Consider the following 15,145-nt stretch of genomic DNA (forward strand, 5'->3'; position numbering starts at 1 on the left):
CTAAAACTTTTGTTAATCTTTCGAATGTAGAAAAACGAAATCTGCAAAGTGCCGTACAAATACGGATTTGGATACGGATACTTTCATGATACAAGCACGCTACGATGGCAGTAAATTCGAATTTCTATTATTACAGAAAGCAAATGAAATTTGTTAAGGCGAGTGAATATCCGTAACTGCGTTATTGCTAGGCTAATGATTAAACAAAAAGCATCTAAAACACGGCTGCTCGAACCGTGATCCCTTAGTCATGCAACATGATTGTTTTCATCGAACAATGTATCCACAACGAATCGATTTGATTGGTTTATATTTACATAATCGTGTGGATCGCAGAAAAAAACAATCAGTGAAGGTTCCGAAATTTTGCGATATCATGTGCTATCCTTACAACACATTTTTATTACATAGAACACCGACGAGACTAGCTATTGGCATAGTTTAGTGGATAAATTGTTTGTTTTTCGGCATTGCAAGGTCGGCAATAATACATATTAAACGGACCGGCAAACAGTAAATGATAAACCAGTTGCCTCCTTTATTGGTACAGCCAATAGTAGACTCTCTCACGCACCATTACACAACAATTTGATTCCTAATGTTGCTTCCGTTGCAAGCGTTGACAAGCTTAATCACCAATTATCCTGCGGTAACCGATAGGTCCAATTATCGCTCCGTACAACCGTAATTCCCGGGCCATAGTATGGAATTACGTAAGCCGAGCCATCCGCAGGTCCAACCATCTGCGTTGCTATCAGTATTACATCAACCAGCTGGCCGAGAAACATGAAACCAAGCGTGCAAAACTTGAGCAGGCCAATAGCCGGATAACCCAGATAGAACCGGTCTGCTCCGAACATGCCGAGAAACACCGAGAGTAGCAAAGCCGTGTCAAAGTGGTATCCATTGCTAATGAAATTAAAAAAAAATCAGTACTAAACCCTACGAAAGAATATTCTGATACGTACGTCCATTTACAAGGCATCTCGCGGGTGAAGCTAGAATTTTTAGTTTCACTGCACACGATGCCCTCCACCGCAATGCACCATACCCGTGCTTTGTTCTCCTTGGTGCAGCCTTTTAATTGTTGTGTTTTAGGATCGATGTGCCGGGTGCTTGGATCCGGACACAGATACTGTCCCATCCTTAGATCCGAACAATCAACTTCTGCTTCTAGGGTGGTTGGAACGAACGCCGTAAGCAAGAATGCCAGGCACATACTAATCGAAGAAGATTTCATTGTTTTTAACGACACTGTTTTAAATCTACAAACTTTGAACAATTGCTAATATATACAAATTAAGACACAGCCAAGATTTTCGAATTAATAAATAACTATAAACTAAACGGAGCTTGCAAGTTGCAGTGCAGCGCTAGATGTTTATTTACGTTTTTGACATTTCATATCCTTCGTTCCGCGAGGGGTGACCCGACAGTAATGCGCGTGCAGAGCAAATACACGCGAATACCCAAAGCATCCACTTTAGTGTAATTTTAACTCAAATTGTTTTCTGTTAACCGTCGTGCACGGGGCTGACCACTTCAAATTTTTTAATCATATTTCATACATACAGGTATACCTCCATAGTACGTACCCTCGTTAGTACGTACCCTCGATAATACGTACCCTCCATAATACGTACAATTTGCCTCGATAGTACGTACATTTTCCAACAATGATTTTTTTTAGTTTCTATATAAAGCAGAAACATTTTTATGAATATTTATGAGTCAATACAAGCAAATGCGTTTTCAATAATTATAAATTTTCGAATAATATTAGTTATTTCTATAATGTAAAAAAAACATTATTTTAAAATTAAAAACAGTTCTTAAATAGTAAATTAATCAAATATGCGTTCTAAATAATAGTTATTTAAGCATTCCGGGCAGACTCATGGTCGCTACTAGATTTTGCAGATTTTTGCTCAGAGAATTCACTTTTTCTGCGATTCGCATTCTTCCCAACTGCGACGGGAGAATATATGTTGTCGTCATTATACAAGAATTATTTTACTTTCTTCGGAGAAAAAATTACGTTACACTAGTAATTAAACTATCCACATTAATTTGGTTGTAAAGTTAAACAAAATGCATTTTTTTTCTCAGAATTTCGAAGATTGGACAATTATGCTTTTATTTACAAGCGCTTGCTAAATAAAAGCATGTCTGTCTCACATGTATTTTTTTAAATTTTTAACAGTACATTGCGGAAGATAGTTCCTATACTAATGTATGCGCAACCGGAACGCTCCAATAATATTTCAGGACTTTAAGATCGTCATTAAAGAAGCCAAGAAAGACGTCGCGGTCTGGTTTCGAAATACACAATTTATAAATCCCAATATCTCGAAGGCATTCGAAAGACTATATTCAAAAAAGGGCAGCGTCACTGCTAGATACAAACTTGATGAAGTTTGAATTTCGAACTTCAAGTATGCTCTGCTGTCGAAAAAACAACACGAGCTATTTTTTGAAAACTTCCCAAATGAAAAAAAAAAATTCCATAAAGGACATTGTGGAATCGAAACGTAGAGAAAAGTCGCTCTATCAAATACTCTTCTCCCTGTCATCGCCGAAGAAAATTGTGCCTGTGTGAAATCTTTGCCGATTAAGAAAAAATCGTGGTAGAACTTTGGTATAAACTTAGAAATAAATATTACTGTCATATTATCTTTTTGTTAAGATATTATCACACTCAATAGAGGCGAAAATTAAAAGAATATTGTTACCTAAATTGGCAAAAAGAAAATGTTTATAATGGACAATATTATTATGGGACAGTTATGCTTTTATTTTGCATATGGAACTGTTCATGTTTGAAATTTTTTGGAAAATTTTTCGAACAAAGTCTGTTTAAATTACAGCTTGTAAGGTAAATTAGGATATAAATAAGCTACTTCCGTATTTTTCTCAAAATCGATTAATATTCACATGGGATAGGTATGCTTTCCTACGCAGATAAGCAGCCTTATAGGAACTTCTCCAATTTACGCAGCCTACAGCTGAAGCTTCGATTATTTAACTATTTCGATTAGTTAACTATTTTCTGTTCATAGCACTCACTCAGTGTCCAGCATATAGACTGGAAGCTCACTCGATTGATATTAGTGGATTTGGAATGAAATATCCCGAATGACGGCTATTGAGCTCCTCTTGTCATGTTTCCTCATTCTAGCATATATTTACAACTATGTACCAAACCTTTACCTAGATTTATTCGATTAAAATATGTAAATTTTCAATTTGAGAAAGAATTTTGAAAAAATAGGTATTTTTGGATTCCTTTTGCTTTACTTTTCAATTAGTTTTTAACATTTGTAGTTTTTTTTTCCAAAATAATTTTACTAAGATCATTATTTATTTTATAATATCTGATCTGATCTACCTAATTTGGAAGTTTTAGACAATATTGTCAATTGCAAGGAAAATTGTACCATCCAAAGTGCGATATCGCTCATAAAAGTGCTATTTTGCATTAAATCGTTTCGGTATCTTCGGCGCACTTTTTCGTTACCTTCCAAGCAATAAGTGCGCCGAAGATACCGAAACGATTTAATGCAAAATAGTACTTTTATGAGCGATATCGCACTTTGGATGGTACAATTTTCCTTGCAATTGACAATATTTAGTATAATAAAAATAATACTTTACCTTAAAAATTGTGATTCGATAGTACGTACGTTTCGATAGTACGTACGCTAAACTATGTGCGGGTGTACGTACTATCAAGGTATACCTGTATTACATATTTTTACTCGTGTGCTAAATATATTTGACAATATTTAACCGTTTACGAAAGTTTCCACCTTCTTCAATCCGATCTTGAACTGTCAAATCGCATGGCATAACTAGAAATATTGTCCGTTCAGAGAAAAATTAGCGTTTTGCGCTCATTCTGACAACCGCAACTGACAACCGAAACTGACAGTTCTGATAAAACACTGATACAAATTCATCTTTAGAAACACGTAAACATTATGTGTACACGCTGAATTATTTTTAGTCATAACCTGCAAAAATATACATTTAATCGCACAAAAATTCAAAAATTTAAAAAGCGCATTTAAAATATACATTTCAACGACGCAGAAACATATTTTTTAGAGTTAGCAATGTAAATACGAATTATTGACATGGAAAAGGTTATAAAAACCATCCCATTAGAATAAAACATAGAGCTGCTGTGAGCTAGACAGAGTATCTAACTAATAGCGAATTCATAAATTAACCTGGCTCAGGTCGATTAGCACTCAGTTTTAATCGAAGTGTTGTCAAAGCGTTCATAAATTAACCGAGATTGCATCTCGGTTAAACTGACAGCATTCAGTTTGAAGCGCAGGTTAAAACTGTCTAGCATTACGGTTTACGGGTCGATCTGTCAAACAGCCCGTATCGTTCATAAATTTCGGGTTCGAGTTAGCACGAACCCAGGTTAATTTATGAATTCGCTATAAATCGTGCAGTAGTTTAAAAACCTACTCAACTCGTAGTGAACTACATGTACTTGCTGCCCCTATCGGGGCTGATGACAGTCAGTTTCGTCACTGATACTAAATGTCATCTTGCAAAATAGTCTCATGATTTTTTTGTAAGTCTCGTCATTTTAAAATTCCAGATGATGGACTATTGTTTAGCATTATAGATGAAAACCCTTGCAATTTTTTAGAACGGGTCTAACTGCCAGTAGTCGAAAATAGATGTTTGACATTATTTTGAAATCCAAGATGGCGGACTATTATTTAGCATTTTTCATGAAAAACCTTGCAATACAGACTTTTTTAGATCGGAGCTAACTGCGACTGCTAGTCGAAAATAGATGTTTGACACCATTTTGAAATCCAAGATGGCGGACTATTATTTAGTAAGCGTTTTATACATTGAGTACGGTTTTCCGGATAAACTGACGCGGCTGATCAACGCTTCTCTGGAGTAAGTGATGCGCTACGTGCGCGTTTCGGGGACACCCTCGTGTCCTTTTGAATCACGCAGATGGTTGTGGCAAGCGGATGGACTGTCCTGTATGTTTTTCAATATCGTTCCACAAAGAAGTAACCTCATACCGCTATTGTTTTCCTTATTCTTTAACGACGTTTGTGCTGTACTTCCACGAGGATCCAGATTGCTGTACGCTGATGATCTTAAAATGTTTGTGCCGGTCAAATCAATTGAAGATTGCTGTGAACTACAAAAACTAATCGACATTTTTGCAGACTGGTGTCTAAAGAATGAGCTTTCCACTAGCGTGCGCAAGTGTTCGATCATCTCTTTTAGTCGCATGAAAGAACCTATTATATGAAACTACCGCATCAGCAACGAAATACTGGAAAGGGTAAATGTAATCAAAGAACTCCCAAGTCTTCTTGATACGATTCTCTGTTTTCGGAAACACTACGCATATGTAATATCTAAAGGCAATCAAGATTTGGGCTTCATATTTATGGTATCCAAAGAATTTAGATATCCACCTTGCTTACGTTCGCTGTACTTCTCTATTGTGTGTTCTATCCTAGAGTATGCTGCTGAAGTTTGGAGCCCCTCACTGGAATTTGGTCCTCCAGGTTGGAAGCAGTACAAACAAAATTCTTACGGTATGCTTTGAGATTTCTACCCTGGTGAAACCCTTTAGTGCTTCCGCCGTATCAAGACCACTGCAACCTACTCAACATTGAAACTCTCGACAATAGGATAAAAACTGAAAGAGTTCTGTTAATCAGGAAAGTTTTAGCGGGCGAACTGGACTCTCCAAACATCCTCGCTAAAATCAATTTCAATGCCACGTCACTTGCGCTTCGAGACATACAATTTCTACGCCTGGACTTCCCATGAATCCTGATTTCCTAAACTAAAACCGGGTTTTCCCATTCCTTCATATTCTTTTCCAGAAAGCGTAGATATTTCTACCTAATAAATTATATCCTGCCTGGCTTCTACACTGTTTATCGGATAATTCTTTCTTAAATCCAAATCTAAAGAAGTACATAATGTTATAATAAAATATAAATTCAACTTAATATCTTATTTGTATGACAAAAGCTAAATATCAAAATTTGTCTTGTTCTATAGACCTAGGTAAGAAAACGTGCGATGTATTAGGGAAATGTCAAAAATGTTGTTCAAATATTACGAACACGTCTACCAGTATGGCTCGTAAAAAGCTGAATAGGTACGGATTATGGATAATTTATTTTTGGCCTACACCAAATCCAACATAATTAAAAGATTATTATTCACGCGTATTTTTAATTAGAAGCGTATTTCGTTTTATTGCTTCAGCTTAATACTTTCCCTAAAAACTTCATAGGAAAACTTCATTTGGAACTAAAATCATTAAAATCGGTTCGGTCGCTTGAATGTTATAAACAAATAAATTTTGACGTGACGTTTGTTTCAATATGTGAGTAAATAAAATATGGCAATATGTGACTAGATAAACGTTTTTCTATATTTAAATGAAAAAAAAACAGACGTTAGTTCTTCGGAATAAAATTTTTTTGTGACGATTTGGGAAAATTTTATTTTTGTGCATTTCCAATTATGAGTGTATCACGTGTTATTCATAACGGCGTTTTTGTTTCAGTGTTTGAGAAGTTTGACAACTGCGGGGTTGCTTCTTCTTTTTCGTTCAAAATCGCTCGATGAGAATTTTTCTCTGAACTGACAATACTCAGAGGTGAGAGATACGCGGAACCAGCCATCTTGGGAGCCAATCAAGCAGCGAGAGTTGTCAAAAGGGAGCCAATCGAACACGCATGCTTTTTACTTAAATGTTTGATTAACAAGTATTGAAATAGTTATGAAATCTACTTAAGCTGTTGTCACGCTCCTTGAATATTATACTCGGACACAGTGTGTATAAAGCTTTGCAATGCATTTTACACTGATTAAGTTGAAAGATATATCGCTCTATTGTGCAAAATTGATGAAAACAAAACAGAAGCGGATCATGTTGAAAACAATCAAGTCTCATTGCTACAGCACGTGCTGGCAGTTTTTGTACATTGATGCCAAATCGTTGGCTTTAGTTTCCGCGTATCTCTTACTGTGAGTATTTCTATAGCGAATTCATAAATTAACCTGGGTTCGTGCTAACTCCAACCCGAAATTTATGAACGATACGGGCAGTTTGACAGATCGACCCGTAAACCATAATGCTAGACAGTTTTAACCTGCGCTTCAAACTGAATGCTGTCAGTTTAACCGAGATGCAATCTCGGTTAATTTATGAACGCTTTGACAGCACTTCGATTAAAACTAAGTGCTAATCGACCTGAGCCAGGTTAATTTATGAATTCGCTACTAGACATAACAGTGTGTGACAAGAATTGTTATGATGAGGTGAACACTATTTAAAAAAAGCAAAGCCTTGGGCTTAAACGTCTTTTTTAGACGGGGTTAGTGCAACAATCCTACTGACTATCTAGCAGCACCGCCTACTGTCTTACCTGACTCACAACGAATATACGTGTTATTAACAGCCAATTCATAAATTAACCTGGGTTCATGCTAACTCGAACCCGAAATTTATGAACGATACGGGCAGTTTGACAGATCGACCCGTAAACCGTAATGCTGGACAGTTTTAACCTGCGCTTCAAACTTAATGCTGTCAGTTTAACCGAAATGCAATCTCGGTTAATTTATGAACGCTTTGACAGCACTTCGATTAAAACTGAGTGCTAATCGACCTGAGTCAGGTTAATTTATGAATTCGCTATAAAATAAAATGTACACTATACCGTTTTATTCGTTTATAGCGTGTATGCATTTTATTCAGTTAATACGCATATCATGAAGCTTTTTGTAAGTTATGTTTTTATTATTGCTTTAAACCTGTAAAAAGTTGCACGAATAACACTCTAGTTTAATAAAAAGTAGTAACTGTTTCGTGACACGTTTTCTTTCAGCACGTTCACGGTAAAACTAAGGGAACGCGTAGGAAAGAAATGTTCGATGTATACACAGAAAATGTCAAAAATGCTGTTCAAATATTACAAACACGAATTATGCCGTCCGTCATTATGGCTTGCAGAAAGCTGGATTCATATATACGGATTGTCATGGCAATCTTTCGCGTTTCAATGCTAAATTGATACTATATAGTGATATCTAACATTTATCTTACGTACACTTGGCCCTATATGCAATTTATTGTCATCTGAAAATATATTTCCGCAGCAAAATCGTTCGCTGATTTGCAGATGTTTGAAGATTATTTCGAGTATAAGTCATACACCGTGTTATACACCTTCAGTGAACATGAAAGTGAACAAAATTTAATGCAGGAATAACTTGCTCATCCACAAACCTATGTGGAGCAAAATTTCTGTATCAGCAAAGAATGTACACATTTCATATATTCTGTAAAGTTGGCATTTATTCTATTTCTAAAGAAGCAACAACACGATGAACTATCCTACGGGGTGAAGTGGCTGTCAAATTCATACATTTTCTATGTCCCACGCATAGGTACCAAAATGTTAATTTTGACAAGAACCAAAAAATTTGCTGGGAATTCCCCTTTACCGAGGACCATTTGAAAGTTGCTCTCTTCACTCCTACATGGGAAAGAGATAGCAACACACCATGCCCTTGGAACTATCACGAAATCAAACTCACCACTTTTCACTGGAAGTGTAGATGTTCTAGTGAGCATGGACGTGAAACGATAACATTCAACTTATTTTATGGAATAGCAAAATTTTTAGGTCAATAAAGTAGCGAAGTTAATAAGAGTTATCGCAATTCAGCAAACTCATTCTTTCGGCTGAAGTTTACTAATCGATTAATAAACAACTAAAGAAAAGATCTGACGACTATTAACAGAACATCGAATCTATATCTCGGTCTAGACTTTAAAATTACCAAAAATTAGAATGAAGCTTTGGTTGTGATACAGGAAATGTGTTCGAAAATAACAAAAAATTATTGGCATGAATGGGACGTAGTCATAAAGGCAAATAAGTGTTTCAGAGCGGTAATAGAATAATGTTAAATTTTACCTGCGATTGAAATATAGCTTAGTAGTACAATGATCCTGTTCTCACGTTCCTGCTCGTCGATAAATAAGGGTCAAATCTGAGAAAGACGTTTAAGCTCAAGGCCGAGCTCAAGGCTTTGCTCTTTTTTGCATATCATTAGACGATCATCGGTAGCAGACAAAATTGGAGCGTGCCGAAAGTCATCAAATTTATTGCGACAAAACAAAATAAATCCACAAACAGTACAACTATTGGGCACGAATGGGTATTGCAAACTATAGAAAATCAACATTAAATGGAATTAAATTATTTCCTCCGACATTTTTCAAATGATAATTTGGCAATACATTAAGGTTTTTGGCAGAGGTGCACATCCTTTCTAACTAATTGTTTAGCATAGTTAGAAATTAAAATTTTGTGTAAAACTAATGATCAATTGACTGCAACGAAGGCTGAACCCCTCAAAAGATTCAAAACTTAATATATACCATGAGTTCATCCGAGATTTATAATTGATACCACATAGTTCAAATTGTGACAGTACGAACTTCACCGGGTCACCTAGTTAATAAATCTCATGAAGTCAACGCAAAAACAATTAACTTTAATTAAAAATATATTCAACATTTGATGTATAATTTAGTTTGGCTAGTTTCAATATCTAAATGTTTTTAAAGTTTCGCTGTTTTTCGTCTCCGGAAACAACCGGTTAGTGTTCGGTTTTGAGATGAACGCATTTCTACAAGAATCTGATCGAGCGGTTTTCCTTTGGTTTCTGGTACCAGTAAGAAGACGAATATAATAAACAGTGCGGAACATACGGAAAATATCCAAAACGAAACATATGTCCCCAGATTGTCGGAAATTACTTGGTACAGCTTTGACACTCCAAATCCGATGGCAGAGGCGAACATGGTGTACATAGCGGCCGCTACCGCTTTAACATTGGACGGGAACAACTCACCAAGCACGGCAAACGGTACCGTAGCAAGACCAATCGTGTACGAGATTATGTATAGCATAATTACCACCAAAGGAATCCAGCTAACACTCTGAACATTGGTTCCCTGTTGCTGTAAGAAGAAATACAATCCTACTACGAAAGTACCAATTGCGCAACCTGTGGTTGATATCAATAGCAATGGTCTTCGACCTGCTCGATCTACGATCGACGAAGAGAGTGCAGCAGTGATCAACTGAATTACTGCCATAATGATAGATGATTCGTGAGCTTGGAGGCCACTTTGAACTTCTGCGAAAATTTGTTGAGAATATGCAATAACAGCTTGGCTACCACAAAGCTGCTGCAGGGCTCCAAGTCCCAATACGACGATCAACGATCTCCTATTGCCTGGCGTGAAAAGCTCTCGAAATGTTCCTTTATTTTGTTTCGAACGTTCCACCGCAGCTTTCATCATTGTCAGTTCATCATGAACTTCATCCCGTTTTCTGAACCATCGCAGGCTCTTTTCCGCTGGTTCATACTTATTTTTTGCCAACAGGTAATACGGTGATTCGGGCATCCACATGAACAGTAGAAAGAACGCACTGGGAAAAATTACCGAAATCCAGGCTAGCATCCGGAAATCGACAAACGGCCCAACACTATATTCAAACAATATTCCTGCTTTTGCCATAACTGTTAGAAGTGTACCAATCGAGCCACGAATAGCGTCTGATGCGATTTCTCCTAGATAGATCGGCATCGAAGAGTACTGCATACCGTAGGAAATTCCGCTCAACAAGCGGGAAATATACAGCACCGGCACAGACTGTGCAACTCCTATAAGTATCCAACCGATGATGGTTGGAATGGCAGTAAACAGCATAGTGTACTTCCGGCCGAATCTGTCGATAGCCCAAGCCGTAGGAATAGGGCCAACAATTGAGGCCAGCACCAAAATCGATACTATCCATGAGCTCTCGTCCGACGTAATCGGCAGCGGTGAGTCCTCGGCCATCAATATAGGCAGGGTAGGTGATGTCCATCCGTACGATGCAATCACGGAAAATGTTAAGAGCGTACCTGAGAGGGAGATGATGGAAATGGTTATGTTAGTAAATCATGTATACACCCTGTCAAGCCATTTTTGGGGGTATTGCTGTAATAGATTAGATAACAGTACTATGATCAGTAGAATGAAGCGCCGATACAAGACCTACAAGCGTAATTGATGACTCGTTAGATTAAAGTAGAAATAGTGTAACTTTTTTGTCGACAGATAACAAAATATTTGTACTTCCGAAATTTGTTAAGATAAATTTATTAAGGCCATCTTTATGTAATTGCTGTTGCATCACGTTTTGCATAGACAATTTTATGGACTAAATTGAACTATTCCTTTTAGTACTTTACAACGCTCAAATTATATTTCCAATCATGTTTCCAATCTAATTTATGTTAGGTGAATCAAATTATGCAGTTTCAAGTTACCTGTGAATGCAGCCAAGTACTGATTAGAATATTTTCTAAAGTCTTTGATGTTATCGAGGACTCCCATTATATAGTTTTGAATTAATTTCGCGAGTAGTTTCACAACGCTACAGACAAAACTCACAACCACGAATGGGTGAGTAGTCTAGTAGCTTTTGCAATGTACTAACCACCGGACCCCCGAAAAGTAATAGATTAGCAATTGACTAAGTATTCTGCAGATATGATTGATGACTGATTGATAGCCACTAAGGTTTATGAGTTTAGATAACTGAAACCCTGTATTGTTCCGTTATCTCGATATCAGCAATGTTCTACGCTACTGTTGGACAGTGTATTTTGAATTATATGCAAGTGAAAACGATCCGTAATGTTTGTTTAGTGAAATTTTGTTTTATTCTTTTAAATGGTGGACTAGTCAAAAATTAGTTAAACATGATTGTGTACACAATGGTTGTATCGTTATATTAATGCTTAAACTTTAATTCTTTTTAAAGTTCAATGAATGCAAAATACAAGGAAATTATTTGATTAGTCTTCAGATTTTACGAATTGGGCTTCACGCTTCACAGCTTCCATCAGATTTTGTACCGCTGCCGTATCTACTTTATTCTAAAACAGAACGTCAATTTGCTTTGAAATGTTTTTATGTTCAACTGTTTTCAGAGTTTTATTGTGGTTCCGCTTTATGACGATTTGGATGGTTTTTTGGACATGGCTTTGCGCGTTGTTGATGGAGGTGTACTATTTCCTGGGCCATTTTGCTGTAGTGACATGAAGCGATTTTGCCAAGGATTTTGCAATGACAGCACGGAGCAAAATTGTGTTGTTATTAGAGGTAAAATTAGAGAGATACATAGTAAACTAATGGAACGAATATAGATTGAAATCGAAGCATCCCAAATGATGAATTGTCATATATAATAATTGGCAATATTGTTGAGTCATACACCCTTTTAAAAAAAGGATTGCAGTTCCTTGCGATTGAAAAAGCAGTACAAATTCAACAATGGTAGTAATATCCGTTGTCACAAAGCATAAACCTATTTCGTCATATGAACGATAGACTTATCAACGGTGTTACATGAGACGAAAAAGTAAACGTCGTTCACCCCACACTATCGCTTTATAGTAAACAATGTCTTAGTTGGTAAAATTTCTTATCAATGCATTTAAGCATGCAATACCTAGCAGCATTACTTTAAAACTTTTTACCAACACTGACGAGTAAATTAGGTACAATGTCTCAACGTATTAAATCTGATATCGACGTTCCAATAAATGTAATCGAACTGATCATACATCAATGGAATCCCACACCCTCGTATTAGCTGTTGGCCAGCTGGTTTAGTTTAATTCTCACCGTTGAGCGTTTTGGTCATGGAAAGCCAAATACAGATATTCAAGCGGCATCGGAATGAATATCTTGCAGCTTTTACCGGTAACTGCTTACTTTGAAAACACTGAATTAGTTTTGTATTCTTACACTTTCTATTTTCAGCAACCTTATCACTGTTAGCAACTGTATGCGCTGCCGGATGGTCCTCGCCAGCCATCCCGGCACTCAAAGGCGAGGGCTCTCCCATTCCGATCACCGCAGACCAGGGCTCGTGGATTGTAGCGATTCTCTCGATAGGATCACTACTCGGTCCCGTTCTCACCAGCCTAACAGTCGACAGTTGTGGGCGAAAGCTGACGCTTTTACTGTCGGTTATTCCTCTGTCTATCGGATGGATAATGATTGCACTAGCAGAACACGTTCATACTATCTACATTGCCCGCTTCCTTCATGGAATATCGTATGGTACTGCATATTCGGCTGCTCCTATCTATCTGGGTGAAATATCTTCGACAGCGATACGTGGCTCAACGGGTGTACTTGTAACTGTTATGGCTAAACTGGCTTTTCTGATACAATACAGCATCGGTCCTTTCGTTGATTTTAAAACTTTAGCTTGGATTTCTTTGATTTTTCCCGTTCTATTCATGATTCTGTTTTACTGGATGCCAGAATCGCCATATTATTGGTTATCAAAAAGCAACGATACTGCCGCCCTCGTTTGCCTCTGTTGGTTACGACGATGTGATGAATATTCGGAAGTAGTACGTCGAGAGTATAGTGAAATGAAAACTATCATTGAAAAAAATCGCCATAGGCAAATTAGTGTGAGAGAACTTTTTGTCAAATCAAATCGAAAATGTTTGATAGTTATTTTATTGATGTCATGCGGAATGCAGTTTACCGGTATCAATGCAATTTTAGGCTATTCGCAAACCATATTTTCAGATCTGCATATGAGTTTACATGCCACCGAATTATCAATTATTTTAGCAATTGTTCAACTACTGGCTGTAATTGTGCCAACTTTTCTAATTGACAAAGCTGGCCGTAGGCCTTTATTGCTCATTTCTTGTGGAGGATCTCTGCTCGGACTTGCTTTTTGTAGTGTATATTTCACTCTAGATGCGTTCAACTACCCTGTTCAGCAGTTCAGTTGGGTTCCATTTCTAGGCACTCTGATTTTTATAATATCTTTTGCCATCGGTTTAGCAACTGTACCTTTCGCCATACTTGGTGAAATATTCCCAAAGAACATCAAGGCGAAAGCAAATGCTATGTTCGCCATCATAACGTCCGTGGCAGTTTTTGCTGTGGTCAAACTGTTTCAGGTTGTCTCGGATGGTATAGGAACATACGTTTCATTTTGGGCATTCTGCGTGTGCACTGCCATAACAGGTACGTTGATATACTTTATCATACCAGAGACCAAAGGTTTATCTTTTGGAGAAATACAGGAAATTATGATTAAAAATAATCGAAATGAGCGCAGGAAAAAAACATTCCATTGATTTGACGAATATGTAAATTCGAACCGAAATTCAACTCAGGAATATTATACACCAATGAACGAAATTGCAATTGAACCAAAACAGCTTTAGACAGATTAATATTTACCGTTCTAAATACATAAATAACAATTTGTTAAATCTCCAGAAAATAATTTAAATGGATAACGACTTCTAATGTGTTTTAACATCTCAATAGAATATAATAATGTTTAAGATTGCTTTTCAAATAGCTGTTTCGAATATTGGCCCCTATCAGGCTGGTTATTTTGTCTCCCGTTGTGCATAAAGTGCAACTTTTCGGCTCATCATGATGAGTAGAACCACCACACCAGTTGAAAATCCATCCACCCAAAGGCAGAGGTTAAAATAAATGGAAAGCAGTAGTCTGCAAATTTAAATATAAAACTTTTTACTCTTGAAATGAGAAACTACACTTCCTTTGCGTTTTTGTGCATTGTGTGCGGAATTCAGTTTGTCCTCAGTAATGTGAAAAACACTTCATCCAGATTGTTGTGGCGGAATTTAACGACCATTGCCGTATCAAGAATTCCTCTCCACTGTAATCGGCCCTGGGCTACTCGTCGCCAATTCGTCTCGACACACGCAAGTCGGTCCACGTTAAACGAATGGGCAAAACGAACCAAAATCACTCGAAACGAGAATCGCAATGTCACCCCTGGGTGAGCCATCTAGCACGTTGGGCTCCCGTACTCCTGGTGCTGGTGGCGTTCTGGAAGAGAACTGCACAGTTGTTTGGTATCCTTGCTACGTGATCGACCCACCGTAGTCTCTCAACTTTCGCCAGATGTATATGATGGGAATCTCGAAATTATAAGGCTTTTAAGTTTTGTTTTCTCAAAACCTTGCTTGGTATAGATCA

The 15,145-nt window shown here is 37.2% G+C and overlaps 3 protein-coding genes across 3 annotated transcripts; 1 reads left to right on the forward strand and 2 right to left on the reverse strand.

Moving 5' to 3' along the window:
• Window positions 1-502: 502 nt before the first annotated feature.
• LOC128737652 (TM2 domain-containing protein CG10795) lies at window positions 503-1,360 on the reverse strand. The gene is made up of 2 exons (XM_053832328.1): window positions 969-1,360; window positions 503-909 (listed from the first exon to the last, which is right to left on the reverse strand). The coding sequence occupies exons 1-2, from the start codon at window positions 1,238-1,240 to the stop codon at window positions 633-635; spliced, it is 549 nt and encodes a 182-aa protein (XP_053688303.1). The 5' UTR covers window positions 1,241-1,360; the 3' UTR covers window positions 503-632.
• An 8,292-nt stretch (window positions 1,361-9,652) lies between these two features.
• Window positions 9,653-11,482, reverse strand: LOC128736557 (facilitated trehalose transporter Tret1-like). The gene is made up of 2 exons (XM_053831042.1): window positions 11,416-11,482; window positions 9,653-11,007 (listed from the first exon to the last, which is right to left on the reverse strand). The coding sequence occupies exons 1-2, from the start codon at window positions 11,480-11,482 to the stop codon at window positions 9,653-9,655; spliced, it is 1,422 nt and encodes a 473-aa protein (XP_053687017.1).
• A 65-nt stretch (window positions 11,483-11,547) lies between these two features.
• LOC128736558 (facilitated trehalose transporter Tret1-like) lies at window positions 11,548-14,265 on the forward strand. The gene is made up of 2 exons (XM_053831043.1): window positions 11,548-11,551; window positions 12,917-14,265. Exons 1-2 carry the CDS (start codon window positions 11,548-11,550, stop codon window positions 14,263-14,265), a joined length of 1,353 nt encoding a protein of 450 aa, XP_053687018.1.
• Window positions 14,266-15,145: the final 880 nt, after the last annotated feature.

Source organism: Sabethes cyaneus, chromosome 2 (genome assembly GCF_943734655.1).
Source record: "Sabethes cyaneus chromosome 2, idSabCyanKW18_F2, whole genome shotgun sequence".
NCBI classification, from domain to species: Eukaryota; Metazoa; Arthropoda; class Insecta; order Diptera; family Culicidae; genus Sabethes; species Sabethes cyaneus.